Here is a 20662-nt window from a genome sequence, read left to right on the forward strand (position 1 = left end):
CGTAGTCCCACAGAGGGGCCGCCCGGGGGGGGTGTGTGTGTGTGGAGGGGGGGGGGGGTGCGCCTGTGTGCCTCTGTGTGTGCCCGCGTGTGTCTCCGTGTGCCTCTGTGCGTGCCTGCGCGTGTCCGTGTGTGTCTCCCTGTGCCTCTGCGTGTGCCCGCCCCCCCCGCCGGCCCTGAGGCACCGCCGGCCCTGAGGCACCGCCCCGCGCTGCCGTTGCCGTTCGGCGTCCCATAGTGACGTCGCGCGCCGGCCCCACCCCTCACCGGGGCTCCGCCCCGCTGGGCCAATGGGTGCGACGCGGCTGCGCGCGGCGGGGCCGGTGGCGGCGGGATGGCCGTAGCGGCCGGCGGCGGCGGCGGCGGTTGAGGGGCGCGTAAGATGGCGGAGCTGCGGGAGGGGGAGCGGTACGGCGTGTCCTGCGGCAAAGAGGCGCCGAACGTCACGGTGCTGCACGTCAAGCTGACCGAGACCGCGCTGCGGGCGCTGGAGAGCTACGAGAGCTGCAAGGTGAGGGGCGGGGGGCGCGGCCGGTGGTTGGGCTCGGCAGGTTGGCACCGGGGGCGGGCGGGCGGAGCGGGGGCTGTTTACCGCGTCCTCGGTGCGCGCATCCCCGCGCAGGGTGCGCCGGGCAGCCTCGGCCGCCCCCCCCCGCTGCCGTCTGCCGCGGGGTCCCTCCCGCCATCCCCGCGGCGGTGGGCGTGCAGGTGCCGCGGACACCCCCCCACCACCCCCCCTCCGGGGACCCGCTGGGCAGGGCTGGGCGCCCACCGGCGCTCCGTGGGCTCCTCGGCACGCAGCCGTGCCGGTGGAAGGCGGCCCGCGGAGGACGGGTCCGAAGCGCCCGGTGAAAGTTGGGGGTTGTTGCACGTTCTCCGCGCTGTGACAGTCGGTAAACTTTGGGCAGCGGTTCGGCGTGCCTCCTGGCCGAAATTAATGCGTTTGTCGTCAAACGTTACCGAGGCAAGCGTTTGTGAAGCGTTTGCTGCGCTGTCACGGCGGGTGAAGCTGCCCCGCGAGTGGGCAATGGCAGGGACCGGCCGGGCTGGCGGAGGCTTGGAGGCAGCACACGTCCCCGCCGTCCTTAAAAGTGACTCAGGTATTTGATATTTGCAGTTGCAGCCGCGTTTCGTGGTGCCGGGATCCTTACGGCTAATTTAAAGTCATTAATTCAGGACGAACGAGTTCTGTGCTCTGGAGAAAGGATGCCTTCCCGCAGCCGGTGGGATGCAGGTGGGACGCGCTTCTCGGACCGGAGTGCTTCCCTTGTGATGGGAGCCGAGCGTCGAGGAGCCCGACTCCTCGCCTTGGGTATTTCCTGGGGTAGCTGGGAGCAGAGATTCCCGAAAGGTTGCGGCGCACGTGGTAGAAGTGCGATATGTGATGTTACAGTTTGAAATCAGACGCTTTTGCCTGTTTGAACACATGATAAGTTGGAAACTGTGCTGACTAATAAAACTGCTTTCTTTACTGCAGGTGAATACGTCTTGGAAGAGGTTTAATTATTTCTAATTTGTGAAACGACTTGGGTAAATTATTTACCTGTGTTTTTTTTTTCCCCTAAACCAGGATAAATTTCCAATCTAATGTAATTTTGCATGAAAAATGAGTAATACATACCTAATCGTTGGGATATTGCCAACTGAATGAAGAGCTATTTGGGGTCATTATGATCAAGAGGATAACTGAAATTCTTTTCTCTGTTTCACTATTTTTTCGTCTCCCTAACTGTAGACGAGGCTCCAACTCTTCCTGCAGGTCCGCTTTCCATAATCTGGTCTCGCTGGAGTTTGGATGGGCCGTTTGGGCAGTGGCAAGTCGGGGAAAAATGGAGCATTCTGTTATTCTAGCCTCTGGAGTTTCTGGGTTTAAAAAGGGTGATCTTTTCAACTACTTAACCAAATCACACGTTTCTGACTCTTGCACTGGCAGGAAAACCTCCTGTGACACTTGTCAGGAAGTGATCCTCGGAGTTGTCTTATTGGAGGTGCTTTTTGGTTTGTGTTATTAGTCTTTGACAAGGGTATCACCATTGGGGTGCGGACCGAGGGAGGGAGGAGAAACTGTCCCTTTCTGAGGTCTCCATTTTAAATAGGTCCAGTTGTGATCCGCTAGCTCACACGTCTGTGCGGTGCCGGAGGAGGACAGGATTGACGGCCGGTAGCTGGTGATACCTTCCTTCTCTCCCGTTCAATGGTCAGCTGCTTTGCTGATCCACTTCAGTTCTGACTGCGCCACTGAAAAATTTGCAACAAAGGCTTAAAATCAGCATTACCAAGAAGCGGGGAAGGCAGTAATGGGGATATGGGGAAGGTAACCTACAGCTCTGCCATTGCCTCTGTGCTGGAGATCTTTTCTGCGCAACACAAGTAATATTTTGAAAAGCTTGTAGAGGTGATAAGTCTGGACAACCCTCCAATGACCTACTTACCCATCACCTGTAGAACCTGGGCAGCATGTAATCAAGTTCTGTATACCTGATTTTTTAATGTTCAAATTTAAACAGTCTGCATAAAGAATGAACCACTTGCTCCTGGTTACCTCCGCTAAGGATTTTCTTAACTGGTGTAACAGTTAAAAAAAACTCTAAAGACTCTTAAACTCTTACATTAAAGACATCCAACTTCGACTCCACATTCAGCAACACAGATCAGATTGTTTCTCTTCATTCAGCAGGCTTGATCTCTGGAGCTTTATATAGGTGGGGACATATCTGATGCCTCACTCGCTTTATGCGCTCCATCATCATGGCCTGGGGTAGACTGGATTCAGATGGTGGAGGGTGTTCTTCTTGCCTAGATTTTCTTTGACAATATTAAGCAGCATTCTTTAAGATCCCTGAGCATCATCTGTAGCAGTATTCATTTAAAGCATGGCTCATTTTTTAAAAAGCAAGTTGTATTTAGCAAGGAGTACTACTTTGGCTTTAGTTCAGTTGAGTGCCACGTGTTGCCCTCGGAGGCCAGAGTTGCAACCTCTCCACAGCAGAGAGCGGTGACAAGTGCAGGATGACCGGCCCTGGCGTAGCATCCGTGTCCCGTAGGCAGGCGGGGTCTCCGGGGTCCTGCTCTAAAGCAAGGCTGAGTGATCCCTGCTCACCTCGGGCAGAGCCGTGCCTGCCGGTGGGACCACGCTGTGGGACTCAGCAGCTCCGGCATCTTGGTGCTGCTGGACATGGCTTTGCTGGCCACAGCACATCGCCTGCCTCCATCCCTTGTGCTGCCCTCTATGACTTTTTTGAACCAATTTGTTTCGTTGTGAGGTTCTGTTATTTCTCTTTCCACACTGGTTTAGTGCTGGATGGAAAGCGTGAGAGCTAAGGCAGTGGAAGGGCATAGAGAGCACGTGGCCAGGATAAGCGGTGGGAGCTGAACCTCCCTTTTTCAGTGGTAGCTAACTGATTAGATTAGCCCAAGTTATAGCATGCAACTCCACCCTCTGTGCAGAAACTTAGCCCAGCAAAAACCCCCAAAATCACTTTTTTCTGGTTGAGCTGTAAAGTTGGGTTACTATATGATCCTCGGAAGCAGTATAAAGAGAACAGGTTAAAGAGAAATGGAGTCGTTTTACCTTGGTGCACATGGAGTCTCTCATCTGGCTTGGCTACAGCATATAATTTCGCTCTCGGTGGTGGTGGCCTGACCTAATCTGCTGACTGCTCTAAAGCAGATCAGAGAGTGCTGCATTGAGTAGTGTCTGCAGAGCAGTGGGGACAGCGCTGCCTACAACTGATGTGGCTTTTTGCAGGACTGATGTCCATCTACAGTCATGTTTCAGCTGTGCTTCTCCAGGTAAAGGCAGCTGGAGGTGCATATTTTATTCCACATTCTGTTAAAGCAAAGGTTTTGGCCTGTAAAATCTGAGCTTTTCAAACCAAAGGATAATTGTGACTCTTAGGAATCTGTTTTGCATTTAAGTTTTATTCTTCAGTCATTGGACGTTCTAGCTGCAGAGCTGCTGACTCAGCATATGAAATGTGATCTCTGCCTGATGTTCCCCCACTCTCAGCAATTGAAATGGAGTCATAGGGCTCTGCCATATTTCATTTACCAGGGTCGGATTTTCCTGTGGCTTGTACCTGCCTCAGGTGGCTGGGGGTTAGGAAACTTGTTTGTTTGAAAAGTTTGGCGTTTTTAGGGAGCTCTGGCAGCGTGCTGCTGGGAATGAGGATGCGCTTCTGTGCGCGGGTGGGGCAGATGTCTCAGGTTTTGCTTTTTTGCTTTCGATGTCAGCTCTAAGGTGGACACCTCGTTAGCCTTTTCAGAGCTGTAGCTTGCATGTCCCCGCAGCTGTGCTGGGTTTCGATTCAGGTGCATAAGGATGGGCTCTGGCACCTTGCGGTGGGGAGATGCTACCCTAGATGAGCAGCTGGGGAGTTGACAATGTGGGACTTGGCTGGAGGGGGATCTGAAGGTGATGACACAAGAAGATTGGGAAGATAAGCCCTAGGAAAGAGAACAGCAGACTGGGGTTACCTGGGAGTGATGGAGAAGGCTGGGAGCAAGAATTGTTAGGAGCTTCCTAATATTATTATTGTCCCTCCTGGACAATAATAATAATATTAACAATAATATTATTATTGTGATAATATTATTATTGTCCCTCCTGGCTCCCAGGGAAGGGAATGGAGTGAAGCGAGCTGGCAGTGAGCAAAAGCATGGCTGGAGGGGGTGGAGGGGAAGAGGCTGAAGATCTTCCTGGGAACAGGATTGTGCAGGAGAGTCTGGTTCCCTTAGGGCACCTCCAGAACCTACAGTGGAGCTGGGAGAGCCCGAGTCACGTCATTCTGCTGTTAGTACCTAAGTGAAAATCTGCCTTTAGCATGTTTGCCACCAATATCCAAGCTGCAGGGGAGTGATGTTCACTTCTGTGCAAAAGAAGGGATGTGCCTGTGTGACACCTCTGCGGTTTTGTTTCCAAGTTGCCAGTCTAAATATACTGATGGAGAGGTGATGATAAATTGTGTGTCTATTTTTGTTTGATTTCTTGAAATCTGAGATTGCACGTATCTTAATGTACAATGTAACTGATAATGCAGAGTTAATCGATTTGAGCAATACAAGTATTCATTATAAATGCATTTTCATCAATGGCTGGTAGATTGCAAGCTCTTTTGAACCTGTTTTCTTATGGCAGCAAGGCCTGGATGACATCGCTGTGTGCTTTTGTGTCGGTGCTAACTTCTGAGTCCAATTTCAAACAAATCTTTTGGGGGGGGGTGGTAAAAAAAACCTTAATCCCTACAGATTCTTTGGGGTGGCTGGTTGGTAGCTGTAGTTCTTCCCGTGGTATTGATGCATTACCTTCCTGCAGAATTCCTACCTTGTCTAGCGCACAAGACTGCCCTGGATAAATCAGAGATCTGGTATGAAGTGACTAAGATGTGTATCCTGTTTCCGATGTCAGGAGGTTGTGGCTGATGAGACACGGGGCTGCAGGAAGGGCAGTTAAACACTGCCCTAGCAGACCTGATGGCTTGATCCTCGTGCCCTGCGCGATCGTAGAGCCTTGCCTGTGCCCTGCGCAGGTGATCACTACAGGCACAGCTGAGCTGAACGTCCAGGGTGAAATTTTGAGATGGCTTGAACTGATTTGAGGTTTCATGACTCCTGAAGGGGGAAAGTCCTATCCCACTTTTTTTCCATTAGAGAAAACTACCAATTTAACTGTTTTTTTGGGAATGTCATCTTCTAGATTAGCGAGTTGAATGTGGTTATGGATGAGACCCACAAGTACTGGAGGAAAGGGGTAGAGAAAGGAGCCGGACCTTCCTCTCTCAGGCACATGGGCTGTGGAGCAGTTGATGCCCACGCAGCAAGAATACAGCTTTGTTTTCCAGCGCAGCTCAGGAGATCTATTTGTCAGCTTCCCGAGGAAGCACAGTCCCACCTTCTGAGCCAGCACCTCCGCCACTTTCCCTCTCCCAAGGCTGCTCCAGTCTGGCCCCAGGGCCGCAACATCAGTGCTGTGTGGCTCCGGGAGACGGGGCGAGCTGATGGGATGCGCCAGGAGCCCCGTTCCCCTCTGCCTCTGCATGCTGCTGACCTGGTCCCGGTGCCAGGGCTGGCAGTCCGGTTTTGGCACCGGGCGGTCGAGTGCTCCCCTTGAGAGCATCCCTCGTGGAGACTGCTACTGCTGTGCGCTGGTCCTGGGAACAGCAAAGGGAACCAGGAGCTACAGGTGACAATGTCAAGTGCCAACGAGCCTCAGTAGTGAAAATCAAAACTTGTATTTTTCACATCTGACACCCGAAACTACCAGGTAACACATCTTATTCGTCTCTTTTCGTTACTGCTTGTAAAATGGTACTAATGCACACTGATGGTGAAAATGCACTGGTATTTGTGAAGTATTCTTGGTGTAACGATGAGCACTGCATCTCCAGGGTTTGTATAGTATCCAAGGTGTGGAGCTGTGTGCTTGGGTTTTTTCAATGTTTTGGGTTTTCCTGCTTACTCAGTAGTGTCCAGATTGTGTGAAGACATTGTATATTTTAAAAAAAAAAAAAAAAAGTCAGCAAACCAATGTAACTCCCAAAGTAATCAGAATGGATACACCAAAGGATGCTAAATTCCTGTTGTATCTCCATGTCTATGTACCAAAATGGCTCTGCCCCCCGCACCCGCCTTGGTTGTTTCAGTATGTTAAACATCTGGAGGTCAGAGTTGGAGATCTGAACTTTAAGTGCATCCTGGCTGGCTGCTTCGGTTCCTCGGTCCTTGCAGCTGTTGGGAAGTGTGACGTGACTGATGTGCTCACTGGAATGCGAACGTAAGGAGGGATCCACCGTGGCAGTGATACGCTATCTGTAGTAATTTAATGGACTTTATCAGTGCAGGTAGTCTTTCCTTCCAAATGCTTTTTCTTCTCCTTGCGAGGAGACCTCTGTAATTCCTCAGCATAAGTGGTGCTGATACACAGCCATGCTCTGAATTGAAAACCAACCTTTTGGGTTCAGTGGGCAGCTGGGAGAGCCGAGGCGGGGGGGAGAAGCTGCCAGGAGGAAGGGAGGGGGGAATCCTTAGGATGGCATTGCCAGAGAGCACCACTATTTTGTTTTAGCCTCCTCCTACATAATACATAGCTCTTTTAAAATTATTGAAGCACATGGAAAATTTTATTATACATCACCATCGCTAATGTGCTGATACAAAGGCATCTTCTGCTCACTCTGAGTCAACATGCATGAAAACAGTAGATAATTAGCTTCATATACAAGGGTGGTGCCTTATAAACATCTGAGTTGTTTGCAGTGTGCCATGTGTGCGCACAGATCTGGAGTCTTGTGAGCAGACGCAGTCCCTGCCCAGAGACTATTAAGCAAAATAGTGGACCTGGAGAAGAAAGCCAGCTAGGTCTTCAGTTTTTGCCCCCCACGTTAAGAGATTTAAGACTTGACTGTCACAGCTCCTCTAGCTATTTTTTTTTTTTTAACCAGTGCTGCGTAGGAGAACTTACTCCTTATCTTAAATACAATCTTCAGATGCAAATAAAGAGTAATTACTTAAGTGAAGTGTGCCTGGAGCTCTTTGTAGGTTGGTTTTCAGCTGAGTTGGTACCTGATTATTCATACTAATGTGCAAGTTGTGCCAGCTGTTTTGGGTGCTAACAGTTTTTCCAGGATCATTTCCTCGGATTAACTAGGTGCGACTCTGGAGTTTATGCCCCAGGTGTGGGATCATAGGGTTTTCAAGTTTACACTGTTCCAGAAATTTTGTACTGAACTGGCCAAACTGGTGAGAGTAGATTGGGGAGAGGGGTCAGCTCACATGTTAGGTGAGAGGTGATGCCGGTCAGATCGGCACCGGAGGAACGATGTGCAGAAATGGGTCTGCCTTAGTGGTGGCTCTTCAGGGCGGAAGCAAGGGCATCTCCGACTTCGCAGGTGTCAGTCCTGGAGCCAGTTTCACTTCACGTATTCAGCGATGACCTGGAGAAGATACTGACATGTCAAAGCTTGGAGGTGATACTTGGATTTTTCAGGTGGTCGGAAAGTGATGCTAAGGAGCTCCTGAAAGGCCTTTGCCAGTCTGGATTGGTGGCAAAAAAGATGGCATATGGTTTTCACCATAGGTAAAGTAACGTGTAGGGGAAAAATAAGCTCTGCTTGACACAAAACTTGGAATGGGTAGTCGCAACTACAGAATGAGAGATCTTGGAGTCGCTGTTTCCAGTCCTCAGAAATCATTTGTTCAGTGTGCTAGCTTTTCTGTCTGGTGACGCAAAGAGCCAGGCCCCACCTGGGAGGGCATTGAGGGTGACGGAGGGGGTCCCTTTGGTGCTGTGTAAGGCTCTTGGGCACACACATTTCGAGTGCCCTGTGCAATCCTGGTTTGTGAGGGATATGAGGGAGGAGAGCTGTCCTCTGCTCGCTCTCTCCAGCTGTAGCAGCTGCCTTGCAAGGAGAGACCTTAGAGGCTGGGGCTTTCCGCTGGGGAGCGAAGGATGCGGGGTGCAGCTCAAGGAATTGTAGGTGATGTGACTGTAGAGCTGGTACTGCCTGTGTCGCGCAATACTGGAGCGAGAGGGCAGCTGATGGACCCTGCAGGTAGAAGTAAAGCAGGTGGGTCTGTTCACCTGTTAGAGAGTGGACTTCTGCACCTTGCTGTCATAGGAGGCTGGGGCAGCATCGGGGAGTTTGGACAGGGGCTAAACTAATTCATGGACAGCAAGTGTGTAAATGGATGCAGAACAGGGCTAATGAGGGATGCACCCGCTAACACTCCTAATGAGGGCAGGTGGTCGGGAAGTGTGAGCAGAATGGCCATGGGGAAGCGGTGGGACCCCTGGTCTCTCGCAGGGAGGTGCTTCTCCAAAACTTCATGCTCTTCGCTGGAAGAAAAGAAAAGCAGGAAAACTGGGTGATCTGAGGGAAGGGGGGCTTGGAGAAGTGTTTCCTGCATCCGTGCTGAAGCCCGAGGTCCGTGTGGTGGTTGTTCAGAGCAGTCGGCTCTCCGGACATGGGGGGGTGACGGAAGGTTTGGCTGGAGGGCCAAGGCCCCCTGCCCCGCTCCCTGCCGCAGCACCCTGCTGCTCCAGACACCTGCCAGAGCGTAGGTGAGACCTGTCTGCTTGATGCCCTGCTAAATTCAGGTATTTTTTTAATGGCATTTCCTTGCACTGAAGCAGGGGAGGTAGCTGGTTACACCAGCACATTTTCTGCCGCTCAAAAACCAGTTTGTGTGAAATTCTGCGAGCGGCTTTAAGAAGGTGATGGCTGCTGCACGATCCAATGCAATCATTGCATCACCTGTCTGGCTCGGTGGTTGGTGAATTGCCTTCAAACATTAATTTCTGTGTGGAGCTTAAACTTCATTCTGGAAAACCTCAGACAAGGGTTAGGATTCATAACTGTGCATCAGATTTTGCATGTGTAACCCATCACATTTTTAAATGAATTTACTTGTATGTGCTGTTTGAGCAGATAGGTACGGTAGTAATCTCAAACTCTGCTCGCTTCTGAAACTTTCTGGCATTAAGTTGGAAGGTTTACGGAGCAGACAAATTTGCATCAAGGCATTTCAGAGCTCAAGGTTGTAGATGATGTCTGCTGCATAACTTGAGAGAGCGTATAAGCCTCTGATCGTGGAAGAACAAGCATAGTTGTTTTTAAAGACCCTGCCACCAATTTGTGTGGTAGCTCCAGCTCTCCAGTGGGATTATTTCTGCCTGAGCCCCGCTCTGAGATTTTTGTGGTATCGGTGAAGCTCACAGGCGGTGCTGAGCACCGGTGAGGCTCGGCTTAGCCGCACACTCCTGCTGCCTGCCTTCCGCCGGCTCCAGCGCTCGCTGGCAGCCACACCAGCAGCGTCAGCTCATCGCCGAGCCCAGCGCAGGGAGTTTTCTGCTGGGTGAGGGAGATGGATTTTACTGCAACAGGGTGAGACAAGTGCAAGGGAAGGAGGCGGCACCTGAGCCTGGAGGGAGAGGACGGGGTTGGATCTAACTCGCCTTTCCAATGATGCCAAGTCCTGAATGCTCCTGAATGGCACCTAAATTTTAAGTCCAAACCCACTGCTTTTGCTGGAATAAAGTCTGCATTCATTAGGAATTCATCGTTTGGTGCAACTTGTTTAATGTAAGTGTTTGCAGTGGGCTGGCAAAGTCCCTGTAACACCCTGTGGACATAGCCTAGCAGATTGAGCTAGTCAGCATAGCTGCCCTATGTTTTTGTGTCCAGCAGCATAATTTCAGGATTCAGTAAAGCTGAGCAAAGTCAGCATTGCTGCTAAAATGGGATATTCTTATCAGTGGGCTCCTGCTGGCACTGGTTGTGGTGTTGTTTGGGCTGCATTGAGGAGCGGATCTGACCAGAAGCCAGTTTGTGACAGAGAAAAGTAGTTTCCAACTAGCAAGCTCCTCGATTTTTTTTTCTTTTTTTTTTCTTTCCCCTCCCTTAACATTTGCAAGCATTCACGGACTGTGGTGTTAGCACAGAAACAGTGCAGGACACTTCCATCCTCACAGGTCAGGAACAGGCCGCACTCGGTGCGGTGAAACGATAGAGACAAGGTACAGGCGACTTCTGTTACTTTTGGCCCTGTTGCGCATTTCCCTTGGCAGATACCTAGCTGAAGAAGTGAGGATTGTTTGGGGGAGCTCAGAAGTTTTTCTGGAGCCAGTTTGATTGTACTGAATCTCTTTTTGTCTTTAAGACACGTGCTAGCTGAGGCAATTAGCTTAGGTTAAGAGTGTAAAAGCAGAAGAGGGGTGTTATTCCCTGCCTCCCTGAGGACAGCTGGCTGGCTGCTCTGCTGGGAGCAGCACAAAAGGTGCTGTGGTGCCAGGTTTGGTTTGCAGCGTTGAAGTGCTCCTGGCAGTGCTGGTGCAAACATGGGGGTCCGGGTGAAGAGCAGGTCGTCCGTGACAGTGGGGAAGTGATGGGGGCCTGAGCGTGGTCCTAACGAGGAAAGCCATCGTTATCAAGACCTTTTGAGTAGGCAGGTTGCCTGTGTTAATCACGTAGTTCAAGCTGGTACCCAGCACGCAAGTACATGTAAAAATGGCGTCGAATAGTCTCTGCAGAAACGAAGCCAATCCCAGTCCATAAGCGACTGGGACAGCAGAGCCGTCTGGGAGGGGGAAAGCGTGATGTTTTGGACTCCCACATTTCAGTGGCATGTTGGGCAGGCGAGGGGTTGTTTGCCCTTTCAGTGCCACCAGATATCCTTGTACAATTGTCAGCGATTTCTCAGGCTCCCCATGGCGCCTCAGTGTCCTTGCCAAGCACGATAAAACACCAGCTCTCAGGCTGCTCGGCGCTGAGCAGAGGAAACCCTGGGCACTGCGAGGAGCCCAGACCTTCTGCCGGAGCCTTGGCTGCTGCACCCCAACGGTGCCTGCATTGTGGTACAGGTGCGAGGAGCCCTCCAGTTTGCCGTGGGTGCATCCACCTTCTCTTTTTGCAGGGAAATACCTTTTGCTGGCACGCGGAGGTTTGTCGTTTAATTTACCTTCTACTTATTCTCTTTCTCTCGTAGGATCGTGTCTCTTCTCAACCTTCAATTCAGTTTCAAGGATCCCAAGGGGTGAGTATTTTGTACTCTTGTTACATTGGAAAATATTTTAAAAAAAACATAAAATCCTACAGACATTCTCAAGATCTGCTTATTGCCAGATATATTACATTGTATAATTACTTAAGAGTTGTAGCCGAAAGTGGAAGAGAATCATACTTTAGGTATGCTTCTTTTTTATCTTGCTTTTGTCACCTCTTACCCTAAATTGGAAAGCAATGGGAATAACTTGTAAATCATCAACAGAGCAGTGCAAATTTAATGTTTTAAAAGGGACTTGAAGTGGTTAGTTTCAAGGTGTGAAGCAGCACTGCAGTTTGGGGGAATGGTCTTTTGTATACCACAGACAACTGATGGTTCTTGAACCTTTTCTGAAACTCTACTATTAAAACAGAATATTTAAAATCTGTTAGTGAAGAGTTGAAGGAAAATACGAGGAAACGTGGCCTCCTGAAGGCCCTGGGTTCTGTTAAGCAATCAATCAGTGGTGCAAATTGCAGAACTAAAGCTGAAGATAAAATTAAATACAAGCTATGATCTCTAAGTAGAGTGATTTAAGATTTTAGGTTTAACATTTAAACTTTAAGGGATGGCTAAAGACTCACTGTTAGAGACTGAAGCATAGATTGTGCCTTTTATGCTGTTAGCCTTAACTCAGATCCATTAACTGATAGAGTTTTCCTGTAGCTGTGTGCTGCTTGTGTAGAGATAGCCAGGAAGGGATGAGAGGAGGATTGGTAAGGTCTGCGTCAGTTTGGCTGAAGGGTACTCGCACTGCGAATCATATCTGTAACAAAGCTACTTGTATAGACAAAAGTCTCTTAACACTGCCCTTCTAAGAAAATCCTCTCTTGTTATAGCTTATTCACAATTTAAACTATACTGGCAAAAGAATTTTCTTGCTAGAATGAATTCTAGATCTTAGTTAAGATGGTCAGCCAAAACAGTTGTACCAGGAGAGAGTGGCTGGGAGCACAGATCAATTTCAATTCGTGCTGGCATCAAGAGGGAAGTCATACTTGCTAATTTGATTGGGAGGTAATCCAGTAAAAGGGACCGGCCGGCCGTGGCAGCAGGCACACAAGCACTGCAAGGGACGGAGCAGGATCCGGGTTCAAAATAAGCTCTGAGAGTATAAATAATTAACCTAGCTGTTGGAGTGAAGCTCTGCAAGTACTATGCTGTGAAAGAAAAATTAACAGCATGCTTTGTCTACCCTGCGCTCTCTCTTCCTCTGCAAAAGTTCACATGCTGCGTTCTCCCACGTTCTCTAGTAGCAGCTTTAAAGCAGTAGCATGTGAGGTTTGAGATGTTACTAGGCTGGCGGAGACTTTGTTTCTCAGCTGTAAAAATTCTGGGGGTTTTGTCAAAAACTGTCAAAATCTGGGGGTCACATGACTGCTGAAGAGCCAAACGTTAACTTACAGTGGTGTCAACCACGTTTCTATTAAAAAGCAAATCCAGGTATGTGCTTTTTACATTATGAAACTCAACAGTAAAGTCTGCTCCCATGCCCTGTGAGATGGAAACATCTGCAGGCACTTTGCTGCTTGCCGCAGAAGCGATAATCTCTTACGGTACTTTCACATCTGTCCAAACTAAGGAAATGCAAACTAAAGAATTTATTGCAGGAGATTCCTAGATCCTAAGTCTCTGCAATAGGGACAGAAATTTAAGGTCATTGAGGCAGATAAGTTAAAACAGGACATTTACTGTACATGCAGCAGGACAGAAATGATTAGCTCATTGTTTCTGTATATTGTGTGGCTATGTTCTGAGTGTTCCCAGAGTACACGAATTACATGGCCCTTTGAAAGACCTGCCTTACCCCTCTGGACTGGTTTCCCGTTGGAGGTCTCGGACAGGAGAGCACTCGAGGTGTGTTCATCAGTGCCAAGGCGTTGCAGGTTACCTGCGACAGCGAGGTGTTTCGTTAAATGCTGCTGAAAACAAATAATGATTTTTATTTGTCTCTTGAGAGGACTTCCTTTGCAGTTCAGGCAACTATCTAAGTCCTAGCTGAGGATAAAATGCTAGCGTTAAAATAAGGCGCTTTTTTTTTTTTTTTTTTTTTTTAAATACTCCATGTCTAGTTAGAATCATTGTAGCCCAGTCCTCTGTGGATGATGGGAAGGGCTGGACTGGAGAAATAAAATGATTTTTCTGGCTTGGGGTGGTCTAGAGTTGTGTTAGATGTGGGAATTGAGAAGAGGAGCCTTATGCTGGATGAGGCAAGGGAGGAGCTTTTATTTCATGTGTATGTTTAACAAGAAGCTAAGATTGGTCTCAGAGGGGTTCTGCAGCGAAAAAAAAATAAATGGAAAAGGCAAGCTTGATTCAGAATTGCTCTGAAAAGCGTTGGAAGTATGTAGATGGTCTCAGAAGGTGCAGTAGCAAATCCAGTGATGCAGGACGATGGTGTGCATTCGGTATGATGATAAATCCTCTGTGCGTGCCGCATAGTTAGCCTCTAGGTGCTCTTCAGCAAAGAATCACTGAAACCGCGCTGGAACAGTTCTTGCAACACACAGCTAAGGACTCTGTGATTCGGGAATCGGTAAAATATCTGTGATTGTTAAAGCAAACTTTTGCACCAGAGCACAAGTCGGCACCTGGGAGGAGAACTTTTCCTCCTCCCAGACAGTCTGGATGATAACGTCTGCCAGAGATAGCTGGAGGATACTGAGGGACGCAAGAAACGGATCATTGCAGTGATACAGATTAATTTTTAAGAAATATCTTGTAATTAAACATTTTGGACTATACCTAGGCAGCCTGGGGAATGTAGCAGCCATGCTGTGCTAGATGCAATAGCCCTGAGAAATGTAAATATTGGCAATTGACTTGTAATGCAGTAGGGATACATTTAAAGGAAAAACCCAAAAGTGTTCACAGTCCAGTGTACTTCTGTGGTAATGTTTCCAACAACCGCGCTTTCCCTGCTATGGCTTCCCTCCTGTGTTTTTAACTTCCTCTGCTGTGTCCTGCAACTTGCAAATACATTTCTTACATAGAGACAAAATTTGCGAAGCGTGTGCCGTACCCGCAGCTGGTGACGTCCTCGATCTCCTGCTGCGATGCACGTGCCTCCGGCTGCCGTGGGACCGTCCCGCCTTCCTCCGTGAGTGCACAAAACCAGCCGCCGGTTTGGGGGAATTCAGCAGCGTGCTGAACCCTCCGGCTCCTGGTCAGGAACGCGTCGCCTGCCTTGCTCTCCGGCCCCGTGCAAACCTCTGGTCCTTGTGCCAGAGGAGGGTGCAGCAGTGTGGGCATCAGGGATGGCGGCTGCAGCTTCTGAGCGAGGAGATTTTCTGCAGCTGCTTGGTGACAAATTCCTGCTGGGTGGCGACGAAGCCAGCACGGTGCCCAGCGCTCAGGTTCCAGCAGCTCAGCTGGTGCATAAAGGTGAACTGCACGGATTTGGGGGAGCAAATGTGTTGAAAAAGGCCAGTGAGGAAAAAAGGAAGGAGAGGGGGAGAAGACTGAAACTAAAAGAAAGTCTTCTCCCTTAAGGTTATCAATTTGTCTACAGGTCAGCACAGTCAGTGAAATCTATACATTTGAAATGTTTTTTGTGTAGTAAAATATTTATTTTTTTTTTGCAAGGCAGCCATGTGTAGTCATACTATTTCTGTAGAAAGGCGTCTTAATTTCCTTTTTGAAATGGACATTGGCCACTTATGTTCTGTAGTGTAGCTGTAATGGAGGAGGTTTCGTACTTGAAGGAAACAGCATTTTGCAAAAAGACTGCTAGTGTTAATACTAAACCAAAAGAAATCAGTGCTGAGTTTTTTCTCATGTTTAAGAGCAGTTTTTTGAAGTTTCAGATGGCCAAGTAGGTTTCTGGAGCACTTTTGTCTTCTTGAAGGTGTGGGCTGGACATCTGCATTACTGCAGACAAAGGAGCAAAGTTTTAGGTTTGGAAGCAAGCTTACCTGGGCAGAAGCCATTGTAGCAAAGACCCAGATGATGCTATGGCAAAAATTGTCCCTCTTGGGATTTGTAAAAGTGGAATTTCCATGAAGCATGTCAGAATGTCCCTGCTGAGCAGAGCACTGCCCCTCCCCAGTAGCAGGGGTTTGCCTCTTGGCAAATAAAGCGTTGCTTTAAAGAAACTGTGAGTAAACTTCAGCTCAGAAAATAGATTAATTGGAAATGTCTCTCAAAAAAAAATAGTAGGAGGCTAACTTTGAGGGCCCTGCAACTGTTAATTTTTAAATGCTTAACCTTAAAAGTAAGGCTTTGGGGGAAAACCACTGGTGAGATGGTAAGGTTGGAATGATTCTGAGAAGAGACGAAGGAGAGAGAACTTGAATGCATCTGCTGAGCAGAGGCACCTAAAAATATGGTGCTTATGCCAACCTGATGATATGATGCTGTAGTGTGGAAGTACAAGAGGAGAGAGTGGGTAGATTTGTTCAGAGATTAAGTGACTCAGACTTGGAGAGCAAAATAAGTCTGGCCTGAATTGACGGTACTATAACAGTACACGGTATCAGTGGGAATTATGGAAAAGAGGAGAAGTGACAAAAAGCTACAAGCCAGAGAAATTGGAGTGAGTCTGCACAGGAGCTTCAGGAGAAAATTACGAAAACTGCTGTTACATTAAAGAGCTAATGCGGATGATAGGCCATAGAGGGTAATGATAGATCAAGAAATCAATTACCAAGTTGAAGGGATTAAAGTTAAGAGTCCGAGTTGTTCTAGTGGATATTCTCAATTACTAAATCCATTAGATGGTAAGAAATTGCAAGCCAGTTTCAGGACATAGAATTTAAAATGGCGTTTTTAAGTAGGCTGCAAAGAGTCAAGAGCACTTGACACTTGTCCTGAAGTGCTCCAGTGTGGCCCATGGTGACACTGGTGCCAGGACAAAGCACAGCACGCCGCTCCGCACAGACATCCAACTGGTGTGCTGGTGCCTGCCTGAGGGACTGGGTTTTGCCAGGAAATCCCCCTGGGGTAAAGTAAGAAAACTTTACCATTTTATCCTAAAGTCTCAAATTGTTTTCTGTATCCTGTGCTAAGACTTTTTTTTAAATTCAAGAGGACCCTGTACCAACTCAGTCTGTCCTTCCTGGGATTTCCTTTAGCATATCCAAGCTAGCATCTTCATAAGTTTCAGTGTGCATAGATCGATAGGTTTGGTACCCTTGCTGTCCTGTGCACTCCTCTACTTACAGACACTTCTCTTTGCTCTCTGGAGCCAAATCTAACTGCAACAAAGCAGCTGTTGGTTTGTGTTTTGGCTAGTGATACACTAGGAAAGGAGGACCCTTCTGCAAATGCCATTGCTGTGTGTTTGCTGCAGTGATGCTGTTCATGAAGATGGCCTAGAAAAGAACTTTTTTCTTTTTTTCTTTTTCTCTTTTAAAATTTCTTCTGTACTTTTCTCCAAGGCTAGTTCTCTGCATCTGTGTGAGAGTGGGACAGTCAAATGTCCTGGCTGGCCCAGGGGAAGCAGCAGAAACATGCAGGAGGGAACAGCCTCACATTCACAAGCTCTGGTCGTCATGGGGGACTTCAGTCACCCCGATATCTGTTGGAGGGACAGCACAGCAGGGCACAAGCAATCCAGGAGGTTCCTGGAATGCATCCATGATGACTTCCAAGTGACAGAGGAGCCAACGAGGAGAGGTGCCATGCTGGACCTTGTTCTCACCAGCAACGGGGGGCCGGTAGGGGATGTGAAGCTCAAGGGCGGCCTTGGCTGCAGAGACCACGAAACGGTGGAGTTCAAGATCCTCAGGGCAGTGAGGAGGGCGCACAGCAAGCTCACTGCCCTGGACTTCAGGAGAGCAGACTTGGGCCTCTTCAGGGGCCTGTTAGGTAGGGTGCCATGGGACAAAGCCCTGCAGGGAAGAAGGGCCCAAGAGAGCTGGCTAGTAGTCAAGGGTCACCTCCTCCAAGCTCAGGAGCGATGCATCTCAACAAAGAGGAAGTCAGGCAAAAACACCAGGAGGCCCCCACGGATGAACAAGGAGCTCCTGGGCAAAGGCAAACACAAAAGGAAGCCTACAGAGGCTGGAAGCAAGGGCAGGTGGCCTGGGAGGAATACAGAGAAACTGTCTGAGCAGCCAGAGATCAGGTTAGGAAAGCCAAAGCCCTGGTAGAATTAAATCTGGCCAGGGACGTCAAGGGCAACAAGAAAAGTTTCTATAGAGACGTCAGTGATAAAAGGAAGGAGAAGGAAAATGTGGTCCCCCTCCGGAATGAAACGGGAGCCCCTGGTTACCCAGGATATGGAGAAGGCTGAGGAGGTACTCCATGACTTTTCTGCCTCAGTCTTCACCCACAAGGGCTCGAGCCACACCGCCCAGGTCACAGAAGGCAAAGGCAGGGACTGGGAGAATGAAGTACCACCCACTGTAGGAGAAGATCAGGTTTGAGACCATCTAAGGAATGTGAAGGTGCACAAGTCCATGGGCCCTGATGAGATGCATCCGCAGGTCCTGACGGAAGTGGCAGATGACGTGGCTAAGTCACTCTCTATCGCATTTGAGAAGTCGTGGCAGCCTGGGGAAGTTCTCACTGACTGGAAAAGGGGAAACATAACCCCCAATTTTAGAAAGGGAAACAAGGAAGACCCGGGGATCTGTAGAGTGGTCAGTCTCACCTCTGTGCCTGGCAAGATCAAGGAGCAGATCCTCCTGGACACTATGCTCAGGCCCATGGAAAAGAAGGAGGTGGTTGGTGACAGTCATCATGGCTTTACTAAGGGCAAATCGTGCCTGAACAAATTTTGTGGCCTTCTACGATGGGGTTAGAGCGTTGGTGGAGAAGGGAAGAGTGACTGACATCTTCTGCCTGGACTTGTGCAAAGCATTTGACACTGTCCCACACAACATCCTTGTCTCTAAATTGGAGAGACATGGATTTGATGGATGGACCACTTGGTGGATAAGGAATTGGCTGGATGGTTGCACTCAAAGAGTTGTGGTCAATGGCTCAATGTCCATGTGGAGACCAGTGAGGAGTGGTGTTCCTCAGGGGTCGGTACTGGGACCGGCGCTGTTTAACATCTTTGTCGGTGCCATGGACAGTGGGATCGAGTGAACCCTCAGCAAGTTTGCTGACAACACCGAGCTGTGTGGTGGGTCGACACACTGGAGGGAAGGGATGCCATCCAGAGGGGCCTGGACGGGCTGGAGAGGTGGGCCCATGCGAACTGCATGAAGTTCAACAAGGCCAAGTGCAAGGTCCTGCATGTGGGTCGGGGCAGTCCCAAGCACGACTCCAGGCTGGGTGGAGAATGGATGGAGAGCAGCCCTGAGGAGAAGGACTTGGGGTGTTGGGGGATGAGAAGCTCAACATGAGCCGTCAATGAGCGCTGGCAGCCCAGAAAGCCACCCGTGTCCTGGGCTGTATCACCAGCAGCGTGACCAGCAGGTCGAGGGAGGGGATTCTGCCCCTCTGCTCCACTCTGCTGAGACCCCCCTGCAGTGCTGCGTCCAGCTCGGGGGTCCCCAGCACAAGAAGGACACGGAGCTGTTGGAGCCAGGCCAGAGGAGGCCACGGAGATGCTGCGAGGGCTGGAGCACCTCTGCTGTGGAGACCTCAGGCTGAGAGAGTTGGGCTGGTTCAGCCTGGAGAAGAGAAGGCTGCGGGGAGACCTCAGAGCCCCTTCCAGTCCCTGCAGGGGCTCCAGGAAAGCTGGAGAGGGGCTGGTGCCAAGGGGAATGGCCTGAAGCTGCAGGAGGGGAGATGGAGATGGGATGGGAGGCAGAACTCCTTCCCGGTGAGGGTGCTGAGGCCCTGGCAGAGGGTGCCCAGAGAAGCTGTGGCTGCCCCTGGCTCCCTGGCAGTGTTCAAGGCCAGGTTGGATGGGGCTTTGGGCAAGCTGGGCTAGTGGGGGGTGTCCCTGCCCATGGCAGGGGTGGCACTGCGTGGGCTGGGAGGTCCCTTCCAAAAGAGGCCATCCCATGATTCTGGGGGTTGATTAAATTTGTCTTTAACTTCTATGCAAGCATAGCTGAATTTGTTTTCTTTATGGAAGTTAAGAGTAGAGACAGAAAGCAAATTTCCTGCAGCTGCCATCAGTTAAGAATGATCCGCTCAGCTACTCCAGTATTTTCAGCATCAATGTAGAAAATAGGCTTTCTGCATCTGCATTAGCCTAGAGAGATGCATTGGACATTAATGATAAGACTTTCTGCATGCTTCTGTTAAAATAATGCAAATTCTGAAGTATAAACAAGGAATTACTGAATTTCCAGAACTAGAAAATAACTCTTCATCAGTGGCTTCTAAGACCAGCTTTCTCTCACATCACCTTTGACAAAGTCTATTAATCAGTGGTTTCAGTAAAGACACAGGTTGTTTTTAACTTTTTTTTTTCTTAAACAGGAAAGAAGGAGGGTGATGTTACAGATGGTAAAGCAGTGTGAGAAGGCAGCTGTGAAGTAAAGTGGAGAGGAAATGTAGACGCGAAAGATTTGAAACAAACAGCTCATCACTACCAAGCATAAAATTTGGTCAAACCTGGTGGGGAAAACCGTTGAATGTCCACCTGTCTATGCCTTAGGTGCACGTGAGCTTGGTTTTTTCTCCTTCAGTGCCTGCATTCTCCCGATACTGCTTCCTGGCTGTGCAGGAGAAGCACGTGTGGGTGGTACCGATAGCATCGAGGGGATGCCAAGGCTTTTAGGCACGCGTGGGTGTTATTTACCGCTTTGTAAATCCTCGTCCATCACAACTTACCTTTGTTATCTTACAAAACAGACTGGTGATATTCTTCCAGTATTTATCAGATGTGGGCTTAGCTAGACGGCAGCAGCTACGACAGGTATTAAGACCTGAGCTAGGTGTTAGCTGAAACTGCTGTCACTTGCCTGAAGTCTGCTGAGTGGCGAGGCGGCAGTGGGAAGGGCAGCAAGGGCTGCATGTGTTGGGTGGGACGTACAGGGCACGAGGCTCAGCACAGGGGCCTATGTGGATGCGTCTTCTGGTGGTGGACAGAGTAGTCCGTGTGAGGGGCTTCTCGCATAAATAGGAAAGAAGTATGTGCAAGGATCAGTGTGTTTGGGCACACGAGAAGAAAAATGATGCCCTACCTTCCTGTGCTAGTACCTATTCTGGGAAGTGTATAGGCTGCAGACTTGCTAACTCAGACCACTTAAGACGTTTGAAGTTGGGCAATGTTAGGG

The 20662-nt window shown here is 49.2% G+C and overlaps 1 protein-coding gene across 1 annotated transcript in view; it reads left to right on the forward strand.

Moving 5' to 3' along the window:
• The first annotated feature begins 283 nt into the window (after nt 1-283).
• Nucleotides 284-20662, forward strand: part of ELL2 (elongation factor for RNA polymerase II 2) — a 45284-nt gene continuing 24905 nt past the window's right edge. The window contains exons 1-2 of the mRNA XM_075739810.1: nt 284-510; nt 11481-11528. Of these exons, the coding sequence (XP_075595925.1) occupies nt 382-510; nt 11481-11528 (177 nt within the window). The 5' untranslated portion in view covers nt 284-381. The remainder of the gene's footprint in view (nt 511-11480; nt 11529-20662) is intronic.

The sequence above is a fragment of the Balearica regulorum genome, chromosome Z (genome assembly GCF_011004875.1).
Source record: "Balearica regulorum gibbericeps isolate bBalReg1 chromosome Z, bBalReg1.pri, whole genome shotgun sequence".
Classification (NCBI taxonomy): domain Eukaryota; kingdom Metazoa; phylum Chordata; class Aves; order Gruiformes; family Gruidae; genus Balearica; species Balearica regulorum.